This window comes from Carcharodon carcharias, chromosome 18 (genome assembly GCF_017639515.1).
Source record: "Carcharodon carcharias isolate sCarCar2 chromosome 18, sCarCar2.pri, whole genome shotgun sequence".
Taxonomy (NCBI): domain Eukaryota; kingdom Metazoa; phylum Chordata; class Chondrichthyes; order Lamniformes; family Lamnidae; genus Carcharodon; species Carcharodon carcharias.
This window is the reverse complement of record NC_054484.1, coordinates 88,889,434-88,915,674: the sequence shown is the minus strand read 5'-3', so window position 1 is coordinate 88,915,674 and position 26,241 is coordinate 88,889,434. Positions and strand designations below refer to the sequence as shown.

General features: G+C 44.1%; 1 protein-coding gene across 1 annotated transcript in view; it reads right to left on the bottom strand.

Annotated features, from left to right (window-relative positions):
• The window catches only part of LOC121290732 (cilia- and flagella-associated protein 44), a 375,801-nt gene that overhangs the window by 169,731 nt on the left and 179,829 nt on the right, over positions 1 to 26,241 (bottom strand). Inside the window, exons 5-8 of the mRNA XM_041211577.1 lie at positions 24,070 to 24,172; positions 10,232 to 10,448; positions 8,309 to 8,423; positions 6,253 to 6,417 (exon numbers count right to left, since the gene is read on the bottom strand). Coding sequence (XP_041067511.1) covers positions 6,253 to 6,417; positions 8,309 to 8,423; positions 10,232 to 10,448; positions 24,070 to 24,172 — 600 coding nt within the window. The remainder of the gene's footprint in view (positions 1 to 6,252; positions 6,418 to 8,308; positions 8,424 to 10,231; positions 10,449 to 24,069; positions 24,173 to 26,241) is intronic.

The following is a 26,241-nucleotide window of genomic DNA, read 5'->3' as shown; positions in this document are numbered from 1 at the left end:
GGACACCTGGAATATTGATGAAAGAAGCTATTAAACTTCACTCTAAACTATGGGGAACATGTTTATAGATTCAGATTTTGAAGCCACTGTTATATTGCGCTAATGTTGGCAACTCCCAATTGGTCCCTGTCTTGCTATCAGGCCACTGGTGGCCTGACAGCAGGACAGGACAAGCTGAAAGTTTCCTGGGACCAGCCAGAGTTGTGATTGGAGGAGTACTGAGGTTGGGAGAGACGGAGCTGCTTCTCAAATCATAGATTCTGTCTCTCACACGCTTGCTGTTTCAGCTCCTCCAATCATGGACTGTCTCTCTCCCGCACTCACTGCTCCTCCAGTCACAACTCTGGCCGGTCCCACTCTCACTGGCTGAGGTGGGATTTTTTTTTAAAAGCTCCAAAGGTGGGCACATACATTTAAAATGGCGGATTTCCAAAAGACCAATATTTAATCGCCTTAATTGTATCCATTAAGTGCAGAAATCTATGCCAATTGAATTTTATGTTATTTTCTAATGTAATACACTTAACATAATTAATACATTTTCCAAACAGCTGAGAAAATTCACATGCAGTCTGTACCAGAACGTGGCCCTAGGAAAAATGAATAAGGAGCACGGCAAGAACGAATATTGAGCGGCCATGACCCAGTGGTTCATTGGACAATGAGGTGCACAGGAGCATGGTAATATTGTGAGCTGCCAGGTGGCTTGATGTGCCAGAGCTTGGACACATTTACATAGAAAACATAGAAACATGGAAAATTTGAAGCAGAAGTAGGTCAATCGGCCCTTCAAGCCTGCTCTGCCATTCAATATGATGATGGCTGATCCTCTATCTCAACACCATACTCCTACTCTCTCCCCATACCCTTTGATGCTTTTAGAGTCTAGAAATGTTTCTATTTCCTTCTTAAATATATTCAGTGACTTGGCCTCCGCAGCCTTTAGTGGTAGAGAATTCCACAGGTTCACCACCCTTTGAGTGAAGAAGTTTCTCCTCATCTCAGTCCTAAAGGGTCTACCCTGTACCCTGAGACTGTGATCCCTTGTTCTAGGCCCCCCAGCCAGAGGAAACATCATCCCTGCATCCAGTCTGTTCAGCCTGTCAGAATTTTATGCATTTCAATGAGATCCCCTCTCATTTTTCTAAACTCCAACGAATACAGGCCTAGTTGGCCCAATCTCTCCTCATGCAACAATCCTGCCATCCTAGGAATCAGTCTGGCGAACCTTCGCTGCACTCCCTCTAATGCAAGTACATCCTTTCATAGCTTTTTTCTTAGTTTCTCACAGCCTTACAAGCTTCCAGGATTAGGGGTCTTACGACTGAAGGCTGCCTGCAGAGAGCAGACCCTAAATTGCACTGCTGATCACAATTGCTGCAGAGTGCAGTCACTTGATGGGAGAAAAGGGACAAGTGCCAGCAGTGGGTCAATGCTGTGGGCCAATTTTATCACAGTTATAAACCTGTTGGCCATCACATTTTGATTACCATCGCTGAATCACCCGCTAACAACATCCTGTGGTTACCATTGACCAGAAGCTGAACTGGACCTGCCATATAAGGACTGTGGCTACAAGAGCAGGTTAGAGGCTGGGAATTCTGCAATGGGTTACTCATTTTCTGACTGCCCAAAGCATGTCCACCATCCACAAGGCACAAGTCAGGAGTGTGATGAAATACTCTCCACTTGCACTGAATGAGTGCAGCTCCAGCAACACTCAAGAAGATGGACACCATCCAAGACAAAGCAGCCTGCTTGACTGGCACCCCACCCACCACCTTAAACATTCATTCCTCCACGACCAATGCATGGTGACAGCAGTGTGTGCCATCTACAAGATGCATTGCAGCAGCTCACAAAGGCTCTTTTGACAGCACCTTCCAAATCCGTGACCTCCACCACCTTGAAGGACAACAGAAGCATGGGAACATCACCACCTACAAGTTCCCCTCCAAGCCACACACTGCCCCGTCTTGGAATTATATCACCGTTCCTTCACCGTGACTGGGTCAAAATCCTGTAATTCCTTTCCTAACAGCACTGTGGGTGTACCGACACCACATGAATTATAGCAGTTCAAGAAGGCAGCTCACCATCACCTTCTCAAGGACAATTAGGAATGGACAACAAATGCTTGCCTAACCAGCGATGCCACATTCTGTGAATGAATAAATAAATGAATGAATAGACCTTTGTAGTCCTGCAGTCCTGCCACATCCAGTTGTGAATGGTGGTTGACAATTAAACAACTCACTGGAAGAGGAAGCTCCACAAATGATGAGGGAGAGCCGCACATCAGTGCAAAAGGTAAGGCTGAAGCATGTGCAACAATCTTTAGCCAGAGGTGCTGAGTGGATGATCCATCTCGGCCTACTCCAGAGGTCCCCAGCATCACAGATGCCAGTCGTCAATCAATTCGCTTCACGTGATATCAAGAAACAGCTGAAGGCACTGAATCGTGCAAAGGCTCTGGGCCCTGACAATATTCCAGCAATAATACTAAAGACTTGTGCTCCAGAACTTGCCGTGCCCCTAGCCAAGCTGTTCCAGTACAGCTAAAACACTGGCATCTACCCTGCAACGTGGAAAATTGCCCAGGTATTTCCTGTACACTAAAAGCAGGACAAATCCAACCCAGCCAATTACCACCCCATCAGTCTACTCTCGGTAATCAGTAAAGTGATGGAAGAGGTCACCAACAGTGCTATTAAGCAGCAATTACTCAGCAATAACCTGCTCACGGAACATCAGTTTGGATTCCAACAGGGTCACTCAGCTTCTGACCTCATTACAGCCTTGGTTCAAACATGGACGAAAGAGCTAAACTCCAGAGGTGAGGTGAGAGTGACTGCCCCTGACATCAAGGCAGCATTTGACCAAGTGGGCATCAAGGAGCCCTAGCAAAACTGGAGTCAATGGGAATCAAGGGGGAAACTCTCCACTGGTTAGAGTCATACCTAGCACAAAGGAAGATGGTTGTAGCTGTTGGAGGTCAATAATCTCAGTTCCAAGACATCACTACAGGAGTTCCTCAGGGTCGTGTCCTCGGCCCAACCATCTTCAGCTGCTTCATCAATTACCTTCCTTCCATCATAAGATCAGAAGTGGGGATGTTCGTTGATAACTGCATAATGTTCAGCACCATTCACAACTCCTCAGATACTGAAGCAGCCATGTCCAAATGCAGCAAGGCCTGGACAATATTCAGGCTTGGGCTGACAAGTAGCAAGTAACATGCACGCCACACAAGTGCTAAGCAATGACAATCTCCAACAAGCGAGACATTAACATCACCCCTTGACATTCAATGGCATTACCATCGCAGACTCACCCACTATCAACCATTATGAAACTATTATATTTTTCATAGCCTTATTGCATGCTTATGGGTGTGAGTATGGAATGGTTCTGTCTGTGTGACTGATTTAATTGAATTAAAGTCAGATAGACTGCAAGGTTGAAATTATCAGAAGAGTCAAGTGTAAAAAGGGTATCTGAAATGCTAATGAGTGCGCTAGAGTATACGAGTCAGTAGATAAGGTGTGACTGAAATTTGCATTTAAGATAAGTGGGGAGTTATTTGATTTTCAAAGGGATGGTAGGATCTTTGCAACTAACAAGATAAATAGGGCAAGGTTATTACGTTTATTTTTCCCAAAAGGAAAAAGGGCCATATTGACAACATTAAAGATTTCTATATTATGGGAAAATAAATTTCCAAAGACATGTAGAACAATTGGATTTTAGACATCAAAGAGAGAAACACATATATAAAGGATGATACAAGGCTATGTGGGGGTGGACGTGTAAAATGTTGAAATGTTCACCGTGTTACACAGACTTGGAAGAAGCTCTAGCAGCTTTTGCAGAAGTCTGCTATGTCAAGTAACTAAACTTGTGTTAAAGCCTTTGGAATTCCACTGTTGAGTGGGTACTGTGGTAAGCTTGTTGGATTGCTTATTTAAATTTAACATCTATTTCTGGACTGTTGCCTTAAAGGGGGTGTGTAGTTGAGAGTCAGGTTAATTAGGAATTTTGGGATTTGTTATATCAAATAACTGTAATCTTATGTATGTGTTTAAATTATTTTCCTTTGTTAATAAATGTTTAAATTTAATTTTTAAAATCACAGAAACTGAGTCAGGAGTGTGCTTGAATACTCTCCACTTGCCTGAATGAGTGTAGCTCCAACAACATTCAAGAAGCTTAACACCATCCAGGACAAAGAGGTCTGCTTGATTGGCACCCCATGCACAAACACTCACTCCCTCCACCACCAACATACAGTGGCAGCAGTGTGTACCATCTACAAGATGCACTGCAGGAACTCACCAAGTCTCCTTAGGCAGCACCTTCCAAACCCATGACCACTACCATCTATAAGGAAGAGGGCAACAGATACATGAGAACACCACCACCTGGAAGTTCCCCTCCAAGTCACTCAACCCTGATTTGGAAACATAATGTCGTTCCTTCACTGGGTCAAAATCCTGAAACTCCTTCCCTGAGTGCTGTATGGGTGTATCTATACCACATGGACTGCAGCGGGTCAAGAAGGCAACTCTCCACCACCTTCTCAAGGGCAATTAGGAATGAGCAATAAATGTTGGCCTAGCCAGCAAGGCCCACATCCCATGAATGAATTTTTTTAAAAAGTCCAGGTATTCTAGTAAATCTACATTGCACTGTCTTCAAGGCCAATACATCTTTCCTAAGGTTTAGTGTCCAGAACTGTTCATAGTACTCGAGGTGTGGTTAACCAGGGCTTCGTCTAGGTGAAGCATAGCTTCCAGCTCTTGTATTCTAGTCCTCCAGATGTAAAGGCCAGCATTTTATAGCCTTTTTGATTATCTTTTGCACCCATTCATTACATCTTAATGAGTTGCGCACCTGGATCCCCAAGTTGCTTTGGACCTCTACTGTTTCTAGCTTTTCACCATTTGGAAATTGTCCTATTCTTTTGTTTTCTAGGTCCAGAGTGAATAACCTCACTTGTTTCCATGTTGAAATCCATTTGACACAGTTTTGTCATTGATGAATAGCTGAAGCCCTAACACGGATCATTGCAGGACATGCTGTCAATTAAAATCCCTGCCTATTATCCCTAATCTCTGTTTCCTTGCCACTCAGTCAATTTCCTAACCAGGTCAATAATTTGCCTTCAATTCTATGAGCTTCAATTTCAGCTAACAGTCTCTGAAGAGGGACTTTATCAAACACATTTTGAAAGTCCATAAAAATTACAATTTGCATGTGTATCAGGTAATAATCCCAAGGTTATTACCCAAGGTGGGTAAAATTTTTTTTAATCATTCATGGGATGTGGGCATTGCTGGCTAGACCAGCATTTAGTGCCCATCCCTAATTGCCCTTGAGAAGATGATGGTGAGCTGCCTTCTTAAACCGCTGCAGTCCACGTGGTGTAGGTAGACCCACAGTGCTGTTAGGGAGTGAGTTCCAAGATTTTGACCCAGCGACAGTGAAGGAACAGCAATATATTTCCAAGTCAGGATGGTGTGTGTTTTGGAGGGGAACCAACCAACATCAAAGACTCAGAAGGCTGAAGTATCTCAGTGGCAAACATGGTGTTCCAAATGGCTTACAGTGGTTGCACTTACTCTAAGCAGTGCAGGCTGAAAGCCTGAGAGATTTTGATGCACTGTGCTTCAAAAACAACCAGTCTGGGCATCAGCTATAGTTAATGGCCTTAATGAAAGCTGCAAGAAATTTAGAGCATTTCATTGTGTGGTCAGTATAGAGCTTGCGATGTGGGAATAAAAAGATAGAATTCAGAAAAAAACAAAAGGCAGGAGGGTTTCCTGATGTAGAAATAAACGTGAAATTTCATGGTATATTTCTCCTTTTTACCAGAAGACAGCCAGAAAACCAGAAGGCTATTTTACATAAAAATTACAGCACAGAAACAGGCCATTTGATCCTAACTGGTCGATGTCTTTGTTTCAGATGAGCTTCCTTTCATCCTACTTCATCTCACTGGCTTAGCATATCCTTATGTTAATTTTTCCCTGATGTTCTCAATATTAATTCACAAAATTTGAAGGGGTAGGTCAACCCTTGTGATATTTCTAGGCAGTACACTACCAATATCAACTTGCTGTAGTGGTGTGTGAAAAATGAAAAGCAAGAAAATGGACTTCATATTAACCTAGGCATAGGTCATTCTAATCGTAGCTCAGACTAGAGTTAAGTTTGTTCAGCCACTGGGTTTCAATATCTGTTACTACTCACCCGCACACATCCATCAGCTCCGACAGTGATAAGTTCTCCCTCGTCCAGTACAAATTGATTTATAGGTCCAAGATGACACGGCTTGCTGTCCCTTCTGCTGAGTTCCACTTTGATAAGACCACCATCCCACAACAACATATTTCCCCATTCAGAACCGGACACTACCTGCAAGAAAGCACCACGTTCTCAGGCACAATTAGACAGAATAGTTCAGTGGAATGGATAAATGTTGCCTTGGCCAACACTTATCTCTCAATCACTTTGACCGAAAGCAAGGTTAACTGATCGTTCATTTAATTTTAGAACAAAATACTGCGGATGCTGGAAATCTGAAATAAAAACAGAAAATGCTGGAAAAACTCAGCAGGTCTGGCAGCGTCTGTGGAGAGAGAAACAGAGATAATGTTTCGAGTTCGTATTACTTTTCTTCAAAGTTCTCTTCTTCTCTGAAGAAGAGTCATACGGACTCAAAACATTAACTCTGTTTCTCTCTCCGCAGATGCTGCCAGATCTGCTGAATTTTTCCATTCACTTAATTTGTTCCGCATAAGTTGGCAGTCAGGTTTGCCTACAACAGTTCTAATTCAAAAATATTTAATTCGCTGTGAAGATTAGGGATATTCTGAAGATGTGAAAAATGCTAAATAGTTCTCAACTTCTTTGTGTAACAATTGATTTCCATTAGTCTGTGCTTACATTGCTAAATAGGGAAAATTATCAGGCCTGATACAAGTACACAGATTTTAAGATGGATTCTCCTGAAAAATTATTTCCAGGATCTAACATATGAATTTTGATCTCATTCTCCAAGTAGATTTATTTCTAGAAAAACAGGGATGCATCCTATTGAAGGTTTAGTCAGATGTTTACTGTTGGCATGGCAGCTATATGCCATAATGGTGTGGAAAGTGTAACCCAGCCTCATGTTGTGCCTGTGGAGGCAAGTTGTCAGCTTTACGTGCTTGGCACTTCAATGTGTTGTGTTTTAAACTTTCAGTAAGCAGCCCAGTATTCATGGAGCAGGAATCTTCCTGAACTGCTACCCAGACAGCTGAATATAGATCGTTACCAGACTATGTGCACAAGGAACAATAGAAAGCATAAGACTGGAAAACCGCACTGTCAATCAAGTCTATCCATAGGCCGAAGCCTCTCAATTGGTAGCTCATTGATATTCTAACCCAGATCTTCCCCCTTCCTAACAGGGCAGGATACAAGGGAAAGCTTCTTATCTGATTGGCAAATCTTATCTTAATTTCTGCCTCCTACCTAACTCTTTGTCTCCCTCTTGCCACTTGCATTTGAAGTGTTGAGACACGTTACAAAGTGCTGTAATTGTAACTCTTCATCAGAGTCATTAAGACTTGAAACGTGAACTCTGTCTTCCTCTCCACAGATGCTGTCAGACCTGAGTTTTTCCAGCAAATTTTGTTTTTGTTTCAGATTTCCAGCATCCACAGTATTTTGCTTTTATCTCATATCTTGAATGTATCTTCAAGAGATTCCTCCCATTCTCTGTGACATACCTTGCACCTATGCTCTTCTTCTATCCTCCATCCTCGCTGTGTTGAAATGAAGATGTACGGAGCCATCTCCAACTCCAATTTGTCTCCCAAGATCTCAACATTTAGGAACTTCTTATCTCATTCAGTGCTCTCTGACTTTAACAATTTAAAATTCAATCACGACTACAATTTATTGATTTTTCTAATCTTCTGTTCTCCACAACCTATGTCCCACCTTCCAGTATAAACCTTGGCTCTTCATCTAGGTTTCTTTAACAAGGACATTCTTAGATACTGACAGTTCAAACCTCTTGCCTGATTCCCTTGCAACATTTTCAATCAGAGAATGCAGGTAAAGATTTATATTTATAATTGGAAAATTTGGTGTGGCAGGTGATGTGGCATATGAATAATTCCAAAATGCAGAATATATTTTGAAATCAATAATAGAAGGTCACATAAATTTTACTTCATAAATATATTTCCTCTTGAAGAACTAAATATGTTATCTTCCTTACTAACACAGTGGGGTAGAAAATTGCCAACCGTACCTTTCCATCTGGCAACTCTACATAACCATCAATGTCCGTCAGCGCAGTTCTGCCAAACCTGCCAAGTTCACCTTGCAGTTTGAGCCCAGTGAAAGTCTCCACCATCTTCCAAAACCTGAAGGCATTAAGAAACCAAACAATGGGTTGAGAATCTCCACAGTTTGCATGTTTTACATGTACCTTATTGTAAATTTGTAAGACTACATAGGTTGCATATAGCGACACCATTATTCCCATCCGGAATGGGGATAACTTTATAACACAATTGTGTCAATAGACACTCTGACTATATGCCAGTATATACTCTTTCTGGATATTATTTGGAGACAATCACATCCAACTATACCTTTGCTCTTTATGTTAACTGCAAGACCTTGTTAAAAACAGCACAAGTCTACTTCTCACTACCCTTGCACACTCTGCCAGCTTGTAGAAACAAAGTCACTGTCTACCATAGAATAGAAGTAATGAGAGCACAGTTTACCTTGTACATAAAATAAGGTACCCCCTGAACTGTCAGTGATGAGTTGCAATCCTACAACTCTTTGCATCTATCTTGGAAACATGGAGCCCATAGCACAAATCGAACTAGCCTTACTTATTTTGGAGCAATTTCCCTAACTTGGGGAACAGGCAGATAGAATTTCCAAATTAGTGACTGATTACTTGAAATCAGATATAATATATTTTATATAAATAAATGCACTAGACTTCAATGTACAGGGAACAATTTCAATATGTGCAGATACTCAAAATTTATAACTATTGTGAACTGTGAGAAGGATAGAAATAAACCTCAAGAGGACATAATCAGGCTGGTTAGTGGGTGGATAAGTGGCAGATTAAATTTAATGCAGAGAAATGTGAAGTATTCATTTTGGGAGGAAGAACAAGGAGAGACAATATAAAATAGAGGAATCAATTCTAAAGTTTGTACAGGAGCAGAGGAACTGGGGATATCTGTACACAAATCATTGAAGATGACAAGGCAGATTGAGAAAGCAGTTAATAAAGCATGCAGTATCCTGGGCATTATAATTAGGAGCATAGAGTACAAAAGCAAGGAGGTTGTGATAACCCTGTATAAAATGCTAGTTCAGCCTCAAATGAACTATTGTGTTCAGTTTTGGGCACCGCACTTTGGGACAGATGTGAAGGCATTAGATAGGGTGCAGAAAAGATTTACTAGAATGGTTCCAAGGATGTGGAACTTCAGCTGTGTGGATAGAGTGGAGAAACTGGGGTTATTCTCCTTGGAGAAGAGAAGGTTAAGAGGAGATTTGATAGAGTTGTTCAGGATCATGAGGGATCTAGACAGAGTGGATAGGAGGAAACTGTTCCCATTGGCAGAATGATCGAGATCCAGAAAGCGCAGGTGATTGGCAAAAGAAGCAATGGCAACATGAGGAAAAACCTTTTAATGCAGCAAGTGGAATGCACAGTCTGAAAGTGCATGGTGGAGGCAGATTCAATTGAGGCCTTCAAAAGAGAATTGGAATATTATCTGAAAAGAAAAAATATGCAGGGCTATGGGGAAAAGGCAGGCAAGTGGGGCTAGGTGTGTTGTTCTAGGCAGCTGGCATGGACACCACAGGCCGAATGGCCTCCTTCTCTGCTGTAGCTAATCCGATTCTATGATATGGTCCAAAACACAAGGGAACATAAGTACCTGCATCATAATTCACTGAAGTAGCTAACTACTCCCACACTCTCATTGGAAAATGCAGTATCACAGTGCCGCAATGTTTATCTGACTCACATTTGCTTCAAGTATGGCTCTCTGTTTGGAGAGGGGAACAACGGCATGGACATTTCCAAGCTAATCGTCCTAATTTACTCATACACAATCATTGAACCGTTAAAGCATAAATACTAACAGAGGATGCAATCCAGAATTGACCACTGCTTGGTTTGATCACATACTTGATATGTCCTGTGCCCGAGGTGGTCAGTTGTTCATCATTTTCTGGGGAGAAGGTGACCCGATAAACATCCTGTGAAAAGGCTTTTGAGCGCAGCACTATATTTTCCTGCTTCCAGTTCCAGATGGTGACCATGTAATCTGGATGCCCCCCTACGCTGACCAGCAGACTGCCCGATGAATTAAAGTCAACAAAAGCATAGGCCCTCTCGGTTCCTCCTAGAAAGGAAATATACACAGAATGATTATCCCCCATAGTAATCTTGCTGATCATAATAACAAGGCAACCTGTGCCCAGCACTTCGTATTGTTGTGGCAATCTAGCAATTGCCACCCATCTCTCTCACCGCAGACACCACACTTTTTCAGATGCTAATCAACCTTAAGAGAAATAAATGGCTAGCTACTTACTATTGACTGCCACTGGGCTTTGAGTCAAAGCATATTATAATTTTCAGAGTACCCTGAACAGACAATTAAACTTCAAATGACCTACTTATCTAAGCCACCCCAGATCCACCTCAGCAGAGTAAGACACTGTGAAATTTAGGCTATAAACCACTGTCCTTATAAAGAGCGTAGCACCTGACCTACTGGAAACAGTACTGTAGGAGCTGCGCTATTATAGTACAAGTAGTCTTTGAATTTACAGACTGTCATTTCCTCTGTCATAATTTGTTCTGAGCAAATTGCTCACAATTGATTGTCTTATATGCAAATTATTTCTAAAAATCTTCACAAAAAAAATGTCATGATTTAGACCCCTCTGTCCTTGAAAACTGCCCCATCTCCAATTTCCCCTGTCTTACCAGTCAATGAACTTCCAAATCCATGCCCTTTTCACAAAATCCACGTTTGATGCCCTTCAATCAGTTCCTGTCCCTCATGCACAGGGTTGAAGACAGCTCATATCAAAATCACAAATCACATTCTATGTAACAAGCACTGTGGTAAACTATCACTGCTTTTTAAAAAATTCATTCATGGGATGTGGGCTTCGCTGGCTGGGTCAGCATTTATTGTCCATTCCAAGTTGCCTTTGAGAAGGTGGTGGTGAGCTGCCTTCTTGAACCGCTGCAGTCCATGTGGAGTAGGTACACCCACAGTGCTGTTAGGAAGGGAGTTCCGGATTTTGACCCAGCCACAGTGAAGGAATGGTGATATATTTCCAAGTCAGGATGGTGAGTGACTTGGAGGGGAATTTCCAGGTGGAGATGTTCTCATCTATCTGCTGTCCATGTCCTTCTAGGTTATTGGGGTCATGGGTTTTGAAGGTGCTGTCTAAGGAGCCTTGGTGAATTCCTGCAGTGCATCTTGCAGATGGTACACACTGCTGCTACTGTGCATGGTGGTGGAGGGAGTGAATGGATGTGGTCACAATCAAGCAAGCTAATTTGTCTTGGACGGTGTCCACTTCTGGAGTATTATGGGAGCTGCACTCATCCAGGCAAGTGGTGGGTGTTCCAGCACACTCCTCACTTCTGCCTTGTAGATGGTGGACAGGCTTTGGGGAGTCAGGAGGTGAGTTACTCGTTGCAAGATTCCTATCCTCTGGCCTGCTCTTGTAGCCACAGTATTTATATGGCTGGTCCAGTTCACTTTCTGGTCAATGGTAACCCCCAAGATGTTGATAATGGGGGATTCAGCGATGGTAATGCCATTGAACATCAAGGGGCCATGGTTAGATTCTCTCTTGTTGGAGATGACCACTGCCTGGCACTTGTGTGGCGCAAATGTTACTTGCCACATGTCAGCCCAAGCCTGAATGTTGTCCAGGTCTTTCTGCATTTGGACATGGACTGCTTCAGAATCTGAGGAGTCGCAAATGGTGCTAAACATTGTGCAATCATTCGCGAACATTGCCACTTCTGACCTTATGATGGATGGAAGGTCATTGATGAAGCAGCTGAAGGTGGTTCGGCTGAGGACACTACCCTGAGGAACTCCTGCAGTGAGGTCATGGGGCCGAGATGACTGATCTTGAACAACCACAACCATCTTCCTTTGTGCTAAGTGTGACTCCAACCAGCGGAGAGCTTTCCCCCTGATTCCCATTGACTCGATTTTTGCTAGGGCTCCTTGATGCCAAACTCAGTCAAATGCGGCCTTGATGTCAAGGGCAGTCACTCTCACCTCACCTCGGGAGTTCAGCTCTTTTGTCCATGCTTGAACCAAGGCTGTAATGAGGTCAGGAGCTGAGTGGCCCTGGTGGAACACAAACTGGGTGTCAGTGAGGTTATTGCTAAGCAAGTGCCACTTGATAGCACTGTTGATAACTCCTTCCATTGCTTTACTGATGATCAAGAAGAGTTGACTGATGGGGTGGTAATTGGCTGGGTTGGATTTGTCCTGCTTTTTGTGTACAGGACATACTTGGACAATTTTCCACATAGTCGGGTAGATGCCTGTGTTGTAACTGTACTGGAACAGCTTGGCTAGGAGCACAGTAAGTTCTGGAGCACAGGTCTTCAGCACTATTGCCAGAATATTTAAGGGGAGGTGGTGGCATTGTGGTATTGTCACTGAACTGGTAATCCAAAGACCAGGGTAATGCTCTCGGGACCAGGGTTTGAACCCCACCACAGCAGATGGTAAAATTTGAATCAGTGGAAATCTGGAATTAAAAGTCTGATGATGACCATGAAATCATTGTCGATTATTGTAAAAACCCATCTGGTTCACTAATGCACTTTAGGGAAGGAAATCTTCTATCCTACATGTGACTCCAGACCCACACTAATGTGGTTGCCTCTGAACAAGGGCTATGAGGGGTGGGCAATAAATTTCCTAGCCAGCGACACCCACATCCAATAATATAAAAAAAAATTGTCAGGGGCCATTGCCCTTTTTTGATATCTCATGGAGTGAATCAAATTGGCTGATGACTGGCATCTGTGATGCTGGGGGCCTCCGGAGGATTATCCACTCAGCAATTCTGGCTGATGACTGCAGCAAATGCATCAGCCTTATCTTTATCCTTCTCAACTTGTGTGCGGCCTTTGACACCATCATCCTCCAACACCTCTCCTCCAACATCCAGCTGGATGGGACTGCCCTGTTCGATTCTTATCCATCCACTCTCAGCCCGAGAATCATTTACAATGGCTTTTGTTCCCAGTACTGCACTGTTACCTCTGGAGTTCCCCTCAAAGATCAATCCTTAGCCTCCTCCTGTTTTTTCCATAACAGCTAGTCCCTTGGCATTATCATTTGAAAACAGGTTAGGTTCCCCATGTGTGATGTTGTATCTCACCACAAGCTGTCTTGACCCCCTCCACTGTTTCTGATTTTATTTTCTTTGTTCCTGGTATGTAGTTGCTGCTGGCAAGGCCAGCATTTATTGCTCATCCCTGATTGTTGGTAAGTTGAGGCTCCTTCTTGAACCGCCGCAGTTCACATGATATAGGTACACCCACAGTGCTGTTAGGAAGGGAGTTCCAGGATTTTGACCCAGCGACAGTGAGGGAATGATATAATTCCAAGTCAGGACGGTGTGTGACATGGAGGGAAATTTGAAGGTGGGTGTGTTCCCATGCATCTGCTGTCCTTGTCCTTCTGGTGATAGAGGCCACGGCGTTGGAAGGTGGTGTCAAAGAAGCCTTGGCAAGTTGCTCCAGTCGCATTCTGTAGATGGGATATATTGCCACAACTGGGATGGAGGGAGTGAATGTTTAGAGTGGTGAATGGGGTGACAATCAACCGGACTGCCTTGTCCTAGATGGTGTGCAGTTTCTTGAGTTGCATTCACCCTGGCAAATGGAGAGTATTCCATCACACTCCCGACTTGTGCTTTGTTGATGGTGGCCAGGCTTGGGGGAGTCAGGAGGCGTTACTTTCCACAGAATTCCCAGCCTCTGACCTACTCTTGTAGCCACAATATTTATATGGCTGGTCCAGTAAATTTCTGATCAATGGTATCCCCCCAGGATGCTGATGGTGGGGGATTCAGCGATAGTAATGCCATTGAACATCAAAGGAAGATGGTTGGATTCTCTTTTGTTGGAGATGGTCATTGCCTGGCACATGAACGTTAGTTGCCACTTATCGGCTCAAGCCTGAATGTTGTCCAGCTCTTGCTGCATATAGGAATAGATTGCTTCAGCAGTTGGAGTAGTGAACAGTACTGACCATTGTGCAATCATCAGCGAACTTCTCCAATTCTGATTTTATGATGGAGGAAGGACAGTGATGAAGGATCTGAAGAAGGTTGGGCCTAGGATACTATCCTAAGGAACCCCGGCGGTGATGTCCTGGGACTGAAATGATTGGCCTCTAACAAATACAACCATCTTCTTTTGTGTTGGTATGCTTCCAACCAGTGGAGGTTTTTCCCCGATTCGCATTGACTTCAATTTTGCTAGGGCTCCTTGATGTCACCCAATCAAATGCGGCCATGATGTCAAGGGCAGTCACTCTCACTTCACCTCTGGAGTTCAGCTCTTTTGTCCATGTTTGGATCAAGTATGCAACGAAGTCTGGAGCCAAGTGGCCCTGGTCAAACCCAAACTGAACGCTGCTGAGTAGGTTGTGGCTGAGTAAGTGTCTTTTGATAGCACAGTCGACATCACCTTCTATTACTTTACTGATGATGCAAAGTAGGCTGATGGGGTGGTAATTGGTTGGATTGGATCTTTCCAACTTTTTGTGAACTACTGGGCAGTTTTCCACATTGCCAGGTAGATGCCAGTGTTGTAGCTGTACTGGAACAGCTTGGCTAGGGGCATGGCAAGTTCTGGAGCACAAGTCTTCAGTACTATTGTTGGAATATTGTCAGGACCCTTAGCTTTTGCTGTTTCCAGTGCCTTCAGCCATTTCTTGATATCATGTGGAGTGAACTGAATTGGCTGAAGACTGGCATCTGTGCTGCTGGGAACCTCAGGAGGAGGTCAAAATGGATCATCTACTCAGCATTTCTAGTTGGAGATGGTTGCAAAAGCTTCAATCTTGTGTTTTCAGCTGATACGCTGGGCTCCCCCATCACTGAGGATGGGAATGCTTATGATGCCTCCTCCCCTTGTCAGTTGTTTAGATGTTTACCATTTCTCACAACTGGATGTGGCAGGACTGCAGAGCTTTGATCTGATCTGTTGTTTGTGGGAGTGCGATGGTGGTGTCTGGGACATTGTAAGCTATGATTCCATGAGTATGACTATATCAGGCTATTTGCTTGACAAATTTGTGGGACAACACACAATTTTGGCACAGCTCCCCAGATATTAGTGAGGAGGATTTTGCAGGGTTGATAGGGCAAGGTGTGCCTTTGTCATTGTCAGTGCTTAGATCAATGCTGGGCGGTCTGTCTGGTTTTATTTTTTTTTAACTTTTCTGCAGGAGTTGGATACAACTGAGTGATTTGCTAGGTCATTTCGGAGAACAGTTAAGAGTCCACATTGCTATGGATCTGGAGTCACGTGCAGGCCAGACTGGATAAAGACAGCAGATTTCCTTCCCTAAAAGGATATTCATGAACCAGATGGGGTTTTACAACAATTCAGTAGTTTCAAGGTCACCATTACTGAGGCTAGCTTTTAGTTCTAGATTTATTAACTAATTGAATTTAAATTCCTCCAGCTGCTCTGGTAGGATTTGAACTCATGTCTCTGGAACATTTGGCTGGGCCTCTGGATTACTAGCCCAGTAACATTACCACTATGCTACCATCCCTATGGTCACTCTGCTTGTTTGGCATGGGATTAGATGAAGAAAAGTTTCCTTCAACTAAATATTGAGAAGGCTGAAGCCATTGTTTTTGGTCCCCATCAAAAGTTCCATTCTCTCGTCACTTATTTCATTCCTCTTTTTGGCATCTGTCTGAAGCTGAGCCTCAGTTTTGTGTTTGACTGTTTGAACCAGAAATGAGCTTCAAACCCCATATCCTATTGCCTCTATAACATCACCAGACTCTGAACCTGCCTCAGCTCATCTGCTGCTGAAACCCTGATCCATACTTTTGCTACTTCTAGGCTTGGTTATTCCAATGCTTGATCAATCTTCCATCTTTCACTCTAGACAAACTAATACTCATCCAAAACTGCACTGTCTGCACCTTAACTTGCACAGGTCCTATTCGCCCATCTGCTTAGTACTCAGACCTACACTAGCTCCCGGCTGGTAACGCTTCAATTTTAAAATTCACAACTTTGATTTTAAATCCCTATCTTGCCTCTCCTTATCTCTGGAAAATCCTCCAGCCCTACATGTCTTTGAGATCTCTGTTCCTCCAATTCTGGTACCTTATACACCCCAATTTCAATCGCTCCACCACTGACAACCCTAAGTTTTGGAATTCTGTAGCTAAACCTTTCCACATCTTTACTCTATTCTCCTCCATTCAGGTGCTGCTTAAAACCTAGTTATTTGATTAAGCTTTTGGTCATCTGTCCTCATGTCTCCTTATGTGGCTCAATGAGAAATTTAGATTGGTAATGATCCTCAAGGTGATTATTCTGTTATCAGGGTTATATAAATGCAAGAAATGGTTGTTGCTGCAGTTATTATGCAAATAGATGTATAGAAAGAGAGAGATGGCGAAAGAGTATGAAAAAAAACTCGATGTTAACACAAAATACTTATTGAAATTGGGGATATGGTGGCCTAGTGGTAATATCGCTTGACGAGTAATCCAAAAGCACAGACTAAAGCTCTGGGAATACAGGTTCAAATCCCATCACAGCAGCTAGTGGAATTAAAATTTTAATTATCAAATCTGGAAAATAAAGCTAGTCTCAGTAATGGTGACCATGGCAACTATCGCCCATTGTCATAAAAACCTATCTGTTTCACTGATGTACTGTAGGGAAGGAAATCTGCCATCCTTACCTGGTCTGGCCTACATGTGGCTCCAGACCCACAGCAATGAGGTTGACTCTTAATTGCCTTCTAGAAACCATTTAGTTCAAGGGCATTTAGGGATGGGCAACAAATGCCTGCCTTGACAGTGACGCACACATCCCATGGAAGAATAAAGAAAAAAAGTGCTAGCTAGAGCTCAGTTGGTAATAATCTCGCCTGCAGTTCAGAAGGTTGTGGGTTCAATGACGGGATCCAGGCTGAGGTCTCAGTTTGGTACCGGACTGTTGCACTGCTGGAGGTGTCAACTTTCAGACAAGGCATTAAATAAAGGTCCTGTCTGCCTCCCAGGTGAGCGTAAAAAATCCCAGGGTACTATCTCGAAGAACAGGAGTTCTCCCTGGTGTCCTGGCCAAAATGTATTCCTCAACCAGCATTTTAAAATTATCTGATTTATGTTGTTACAGTGGAACCTTGCTGTGCATCAATTGCTTCCAAGTCTCTATTCATAAAGCCCAGAATCCTTTATTTTTAATCTTAAAACAACTCATCCTGTCACTTTCAAAGATTTATGTTTGTCAATCCCCAGGTTCCTGCATCTCCTTTAAATTTGGACCATTAAGTTTAAATTGCTTCTATTTCCAAAACGTTCACCTCATGGCTACCCTCAATGCCTCTCTTATAACCCTCACACTATTCCAAAATGTGCCACCCTGTCCCCGAACCACATCTGTGGAACTGAAAGCATCCCAGGACAATTGTACCATTATTACCCCAAACCAGCAACAGTCCCTGTCCATGGCAGAAATGCGTGTTTAATGTGCATCTTGTATTTTTATTTACGCTATGCTCAGCCACCATGGTATTTCTAACTTCAGTCCTTAATCCTTGTCACAGGGCTGCTGAGTCCTGGCAGGATTCTGCTGCAGTCTACATTGACGCTGGAGGCACATGACTGCCCAGTCCTGCCTTATTCTGTCCTCATGGATTGGCATCTGAGGAACTGACTGGAGAGCTCAAATGTCTTTGTCAGAACTATGGGCAGCATATAATTAGGCTCCTGCCATTGTGACTTGCTGGATTCTGGATAGATCAGAGAAGGGGAGATCCAATGGCTGAGAAACTAAGCTCAGAAGATGCTCTCCACATGATACGCCAAAGGTTAAAGACCAATAGTCGATCCCTCCACATTATGGAACAAGAGGCTGCTGCATGATGTCCCTGGCACTGCCACTCACTCCAGGTTGTGGTATACCACCTTGAAACCTTCTTAAAAGTTGGTGCTGAGGGTGGCATTTGGTTCCACCATGACTCCTGTCGTATGCTTCAGTCCTGCAGCATGGTCCTCAGTGCCTCCCATGTTTTATGCTCAACAAGCATCCTCTCCAGAGCAGGGCCTTGAATTCCAAGACTGTAGATTCTGCAGCCTAGGTTGACTAATATCTCTCACTGGCAGATTTCTCTTCTGTGCACCACCCAGAGGCAAAATTTCTGGGGTTGTTTGTTTATATGGTGCTTCGTGTAGCCTGAACCTGTCAATTCAAAAGCTGAGTACTGACATCCATGGAATTCATGAAGAACTAAACAGCCTGGACAGGACATTTGCACTGGTGGCCCAGTGGTAACTGGAGAGGATGCCAGCTTTGCCTCAGCAGCAGACTCCCTCAAACAAATGGGAAATCCTACCAAGAGCTGAGCATGTGCTAGAATAGGATGAAGGTTCCACACTGCTTGTGGCAGTCTCTTCATCCTTGGTTTCCTTGACCCCTCTGACAGAATGCACCTGTGTGCCAGGTCCCAGTGATGACAGCTGCTCCTGCAGAGATGCAGGCAGATCAGTCACAGGAGAGGACTCCAGCAGGTCCCTTGAACACGGGGATGACCGCTTCCACCTCCTCTGATGGATCAAGGGGAGCACAACGTAGAAATGTCCGAATGCAGAGGGCACCTCATTGGGTAGATCACTAAGTGCGTCACTGAGATGCGTAATAGGTGTTACATACAACTATTAAGTTTGAATATGTAAATGAATTCACTGCTCATTACAATGGGATGCAGTATCTTTAAAAGTTTGTGCTAAACCATAGTAACAATGTGTAAACAAAACAATAGCTTCTCATCAGTGACAGTAGAGGCTGCAGGCAGTAGTCCATCTCTTGGTGACAGTAAGTTTGCATAGATTGGACACACACTTGTCTTTCCTGTGCCACTGCATGGCTTGCTGCCTCAGAGTTCATCAGCTGAACCTTTGCTGGATCAGAAGGTCCCTTGCAATAATAGCTTCCTGGACAGACCCTGGGTCTGGCCACCTCCATGGTCACCTGAACCACCTCACACAGCAGAAGGCTTCATGGCCCCTGCTCCATTCTTTCTCACATCCTGTTCACCCTCTTCTTCTGAGGGCGTCACAATCTCCTCTGTATCCACCTCTTTAAGGGTCACTCACCTTTGCTGGTCCCCATCGTGAAGCATTCAGCAGACCACAAGCATCCAAGAAACTCTGGCAGGTGAATATTGCAGGACACCACCAGACGAGTCCAGGCCATGAAAGCATATCTTGAGCAGGCTGAAGGACTGTTCGATGAAGGTACTTGTCAGCAGAAAGCTGCCATTGTAACACTTTGGGGCGTAGTACATGGCACATGTAGTTCATGGACTACAGCGGTTCAAGAAGGCAGCTCACCACCACCTTCGCAAGGGCAATTAGGGATGGGCAATAAATGCTGCCCTAGCCAGCGATGCCCACATCCCAAGAATGAATCAAAAGGAATATGTACAGAGGTGAGGAACCATCACTGTCCCCGAGAATCCCTCCACAGACCTGGATGGTGGGATGGAAGAGCAGCAGAAGGTTTGACTGGTGGAGAATGTATACATCATGGCGACATCAAGGAAAGTGTGCACGGAAATGCAGGAAGTTTTTATTGTGGTTGTAAGGAGCTGTGCGTTTATGGAGTGGTGAGGTCTTCTTGTTGATGAACTTCTCTGACTTGTAACTTGGTGCCCTGATGGCCACATTTGTGCAATCAATGATGCCCTGGACTTGTGGGAAACCAGCGATTGCTGCAAATCTAAGTGCTCTCTGAGTCTGGGGGGCTCCATTGATCGGAATTTGATGTAATGTCCAGCCTTGGCAAAGAGGGCATTTGTGACCATTTTGACACATCTATGTGCAGTGACTGTGAAATACTATAAAGGTCGGGGCGGCTGAGCCCTGGAATGATCCAGTGGCAAAGAAATTCAAGGCCACAATTACCTGGGCTGCTAATGGCAGGGCCCAGCTATGAATGGATCGAGGTGTGAGCTTCTCATTGATGAGGCCATTAGATGTCTGTGGCTATCTCCCTGGAGAGCTGCTTTCCATTGGCACTGCCTTTCTGACAGCTTCAGCTGTTCTGATAGATCTAATGCTCTGGGTAGTGTCTCCTTCATGGCTCTGCAGTCCTGGTAGCTGGAGACCCTTCCTCACTATGCACGTTGCTGCTGCGATGTCTCAGCGGCCTCTTGTGCATGATGGACCAAGTGCAATTTCCAGTTTCACCCTGCCTGTTGTCCAGGTGATATCCAAGCTGCCTGATTCAATGCTCTGATGTCTAGGCAATGCCTGATGTGCTCCCAGCCCTTGAGACAGCAGAGGCCTCATCCCTTCCTCTTCACCCTACTATGATGAGCTCTGTAATAAGAAAGGTTAACAGATGCTAATGTATGACGTAGATGATGATGTACCACTGACACTAGTCAGTCATGTATTAGATTTTCAAGAGAGAGGTTGCAATCATGTTTGTGAGCTATACACCTACTGCTTAACCTAATAAACAAGTGTTGCTGAAAAAAGAAACATGCTATCAAAACTTTTCATCTTACACTCATCAGGATAGCTTGCAAGAAATTGCTAACAGTAAAGGTGGAACAACAATTTATACTGCATGAAAAGAGACTGCTGATTGGTGAGCAAGTGAACTCTGATTGGTGGAGGCATTGCCATGGAGCGTGCAGCATGGAACAATCAACTGCCCAGCTTTGTTCAAATTCAAATCAGGCAGATCAACCCCAATTGGTCAAGGCATTGCCCTGGGGAATAAACCAGGGAATGACTGTTCCCTAAACTTTTGCTTAATTAAAAAACGTGTGGACATGTTCCTTCTGTCTACAAAGGACTTTGTCCCCAAGTCGTCTTCCCTAAGGGCTGAGAACACAGAAGGAAACTGAATCTCCCAAAACTGTCACTTGGGGAGCGGAAGAGTGGGAGTTGGAGTTGATGGCATACTTAGAGGGAGGTGTAGTATAAAGGGTTAACAGATGGGATGTGCTAATATATGATGTAAACTGACCGTAGTCAGTCATGTGTTAGATGAGAGAGAGAGAGAGAGGTTGGAATCATGTCGAAGAGCTACGTGCTTATTCTGTAACCTATTTAGAAGTAGTACTAATAAACAAGCATTAAACAGTTACCAGAGTATGTCTACATTCTGTATAAGAACCAAGTCCCACACCTAGAGTCCAAGACAGAAGGACCCAATCTCAGAACAAGTTCCTCCAACTTTTCAGTACATGACAGCCAGTTCCAACAATTCAAATAAAGTTTCAAAAAAACATCCTTGGCTATTGAGCCACTTCCGTTACTATTCATGCTTCCACTCACAGGGTGCAATTGATTCTCAGCCACCTCCCGGAAAATTGTGTGGGGTCTGAAGCTGGCTCTTTTAATGTGGCCTCAACAAGCTTAATGATGTTTCAGTAGGCACAGGTCTAGTCTGTCACCTACGCCCTTCCCACGCTACACACAATGATGGAGGGTGGAAATGAAGGTGGGACTTTTGGCCACACTGCTCAGCAGCCATTTTGTTTGCTGTCCCACTTCCATTCTGTCCTGATTCTGGATGGGAAAATTCCAGCCACAGTGTTTAGAGATGACAGTGCCATCCTGTGGAAGAAGGTGTATTACCATTAATATATCAAGATCTCAAGAACAAGTGTACCAGACAATATCCTGTAGCTTTACACATGGCGGGCTGAATTTTCAATTGCCCATGGGGAGGAGTACCGGTGCAAGCGAACCTGGAAAATCACGCACTCCGAAGGCACCACTAGTTCCCATCACCTCAGTGACGCGATTAGATTTTCAAAGGGAGGGCGACGAGGAGCCGGCAACCTGCACATCTTCAATTAATTGCCCATCACTGTAAAGCTTGTTAGGAATATGGAGAGCAACATAGAAACTAGGAGTAGGAGGCCATTTGGCCCCTCGAGCCTGCTATTCAATATGATCACGGCCGATCCTCTATCTCAAAGCCATATTCCCGCTATAGAAACATAGAAACTATGAGCAGTTAGCAATTTTCAGACGGATAGCACGGGGAACATGGAGGGACTGGGCATGCTTGAGCATAGTTGTCAGGAACACAGCAGAGAGCAGAGAGCCATTAGTGTCCATGACTGCAGTGTGGAAAAGTCACATGGAAGAGGAGCGTGAAACTTACTTGCTCATGCAGTGCCACAGAGTCACCATCGCTAGAGCTGAGAGGTTTGCTTTTAAGAGGACAGTGTTTTGAACATGAGCCTGTTGGCCCCCATGGCCCTATCTAGGTATGCCGGCAGGGTCTGGCTCGCTGTAGCTCTTCTTCTGGATGAAGGGAAGAGTACAGTTGTCCTGTCCACCAAAGCCTCAACCAGACCTCAAGGGAGGCATCAGTGAAATGTGTGGCCAGTCTGAACAACTGCCCAAACTGCTGCTGACCCTCTGCTCTTCCAGCTCATTGATTTGCAAAGACAGTGGCAAACACAGTCATGGTTGCAGTTTGCCCTTTAAATTATCCCTCTAAGCCTCACTCCAGCAGCTTGCCTGAGCCCGACACCCCTAACTGGGAACAAAACACACCTCCAGGCCAATGGTGGCTGAAAACTTGAAAATACTGTTGTGTCACTTCCATAGACAGTGTGGGGTCAGGACATGGAAATGTCTTGAAAATTCAACCCAGGAAGTCAAAGAATATGAGCACTCTCTTACCCATCATCATTGTTGTTTGGCACTCTCTCTTGTCTGCTTGTCTCACTTATCTTGTACTTCTTTTTCATTAACTGTCCCTATGGTTTCTATTTCTGTTTCACACATCAGTTGCTCTTTTCTTTGTTCCTTTCCAGGTGCATTGTGGTGACAGCACGGTGTGCTATGGTGATAGGGCAGCAGGGTGAGTTATGGTGATAGGACAGCATGGTGAGTTATAGTGATAGGGCAGCACAGTGAGTTATGGTGATAGGGCAACATGGTGAGCTATGGTGATAGGACAACACAGTGAGTTATGGTGATAGGGCAGCAGGGTGAGTTAAGGTGATAGGGCAGCAGGGTGAGTTATGGTGATAGGGCAGCAGGGTGAGTTATGGTGATAGGACAGCAGGGTGAGTTAAGGTGATAGGACAGCAGGGTGAGTTAAGGTGATAGGGCAACAAAGTGAGTTATGGTGATAGGACAGCACAGTGAGTTATGGTGACAGGATAACACAGTGAGTTATAGTGATAGGGCAATACAGTGAGTTACAGTGATAGGGCAGTACAGTGAGTTACGGTGATAGGGCAATACGTGAGTTATGGTGATAGAACGACACAGTGAAATATGGCAATAGGACAGCACGGTGAGCTACAGTGGAGAGTGCGGGGCCACCAGTGACTATAGTTTATATTTGTCTACGGTGTCAGGAGAATGTGAAGCTCAGAAGCTTCCTTCCTATCTCCTCTCCCCGAACCTTGTGGTTTTACCAAGCTGAACAACAACAGCATTTGTTTTAACAGCACCTTTAACAAAGTAAAATGCCCCAAGATGCTTCACAGGAATGATATTTGACAAAATTTGACACAAACTAGCTAAGGAGATATTAGGAAATATGATGAAAGGAATTACTTAAAGAGGGAGGGATAGGTGGAGAGGGGGAGATGTTTAGGGAGGGAATTCTAGAGCTTCGAGACTAGGCAGCTATAGACAAGGCTGCTGAAGGTGGACTGATAAAACACAAGGATGTGAAAATGACCAGAATTGGCCTTGCAGGATGGCACTCACCTCGCATGATTCTGTACGGTTTCAGGGAAGGATATTCATAGATAATTATGTTGGGCATAATGCCCTTTTCACCTACAGCAAAATAGTTTCTGCTTGGATGAACCTATAGAGGTGGACAATAAAATAGGAATTAGCTGCATAAATTGAGTGAATAAAAGTACCTGCCAAGCGACTGCTTTTGTAGAGAGTTATTTTTTAAGTTTTCCTTTCTGTTCCTTTCCAGCACAGCAAATTAAGAGCCTTGTAGTCAGACAGGATTTTGCTTGTACAAGAACCTATTCAAGCTGTGCAGAGAATGTAGAACATTAGAAAAAATCATTCAGACCATCAAGGGTCATCCCTCTCCCATCTGATTATCCAATTATCTATTGAACAATCATAGAATGGTCAGAGCACAGAAGGAGGCCATTCACCTGTCATGTCGGTGCTGGCCCTCTGCAGGAGAAATTAAGCTGCTGCCCTTCCCCCTGCTTTTTCCCACAGCCCTGCATATTTCTTCTTTTCAGATAACATTCATACTCCCTTGTGAATGCCATGATTGAACCTGCCTCCATCACACTCCCAGGCAGGGCATTTCAGATCCTCACCACTCGCTGTGTCAAAAGATTTTTCCTTATGTCACCATTACTTCCTTTGCCAATTACCTTAAATTCGGTAAAGGGTGGAAATGGAGGTGGGACCTCTGGCTGCTCAGTGGCCATTTTGTTTGCCAGCCCATCTCCATTCTGTCCTGATTTGAGCTGGGAAAATTCCAACCACAGTGTTTAGAGGTGACAGCATCATCCTGTGGAGGAAGATGTATTACCATCAAAGTATCAAGATCTCACTAACAAGTATATTCGACAATATCCTGTGGCTTTACATGCAGTGCTGAATTTTTAATTGCCCACAGATAGAACATTTCTGATGAAAGGTTATCAACCTGAAACATAACTCTGTTTCTTTCTACCAGATGCTACCTAACCTGCTAAGTATTTCCAGCCGTCTCTTTTTATTTTAGATTTACAGCATCTGCAATATTTTGCGTTTTGATTCAGCATTATTATCTGTTTTCCGTTAGCATCATTGTGAACCAGGTTGGGATCACCATGTAGAGGGTCAGCATCACTGCGAGCCAGGGCGAAGCCACCCTGAAGAGAAGCGGGATTCACTGTGAGCCAGGTCACGATCACTGTGAAGCAGACCAGGGTCACCATGAAGCAGACCAGAATCACCGTGAAGCAGGTCGGGTTCACCGTGAAGCAGGTCGGGTTCACCATGAAGCAGGTTGGGTTCACTGTGAAGCAGATTGGGATCACCGTGAGGTTGTTCTGAAGAATTGTCATGGTCGACTCGAAACATAAAGTTTTTCGAATTTTTTGGCTGGCACGGACATGATGGGCCAAGTGGCCTCCTTCTGTGGCATAAACTTTCTGTGATTCTATGATTAACTCTGTTTCTCTCTGCACGGATGCTGCCTGATCTGCTGAATATTTCCAGCACTTTCTGTTTTTATTTCTGATTTCTAGCATCTGCAGTATTTTGCTTTTATATCACCATGAAGCAGGTTGGGGTCCCTGTGAAGCAGGTCAGTGTGAAGCAAACTGGGAGAAGTGTGAAACAGGTCAGGATCACTGTGAAGCAGATCGGGATCACTATACTGCAGACTGCCTCTGCTCTATTCTCAAAGGTCTGCTTCAGCACCAGGACCTGTTCGGAAACTGCCAAACAAGAAAACTGTTCCATTCGGACAGAACCTGTTTATTCTCGTCTAAATCTATGTGTTTTGAACTGCCAAACAGAAAATACAGACTGAAAAAGCACCAACATGACTGCAATTGGCTTTCTTTTTACCCTTGGTTTCTTAATTATCATTCCCATGGCAACTTTGGGTCACATGGGCATTTCTTGTAAACTAATGATGTCATAATCAGCGCACCATCAACAAAAGAGAAGTGAATCACTGCTGAATCTTTTTTTAAGTCGTAAGTTGTAATACCTAAAAGCCTAATAGCTAGAGGAATGACAGGGCAGTTTTGGTCCATGGAGGGCACATCCTGTTCCATGTGGGAACTCCAAAATGCTTCCCATGTCCTTGATAAACATATATGAAGGAAGCATCATCAACTGCAGCAGCTCAAGCTCCAGATTTCAGAACTCGAGTTGCAGTTGGAATCACTGCCACATATAAGT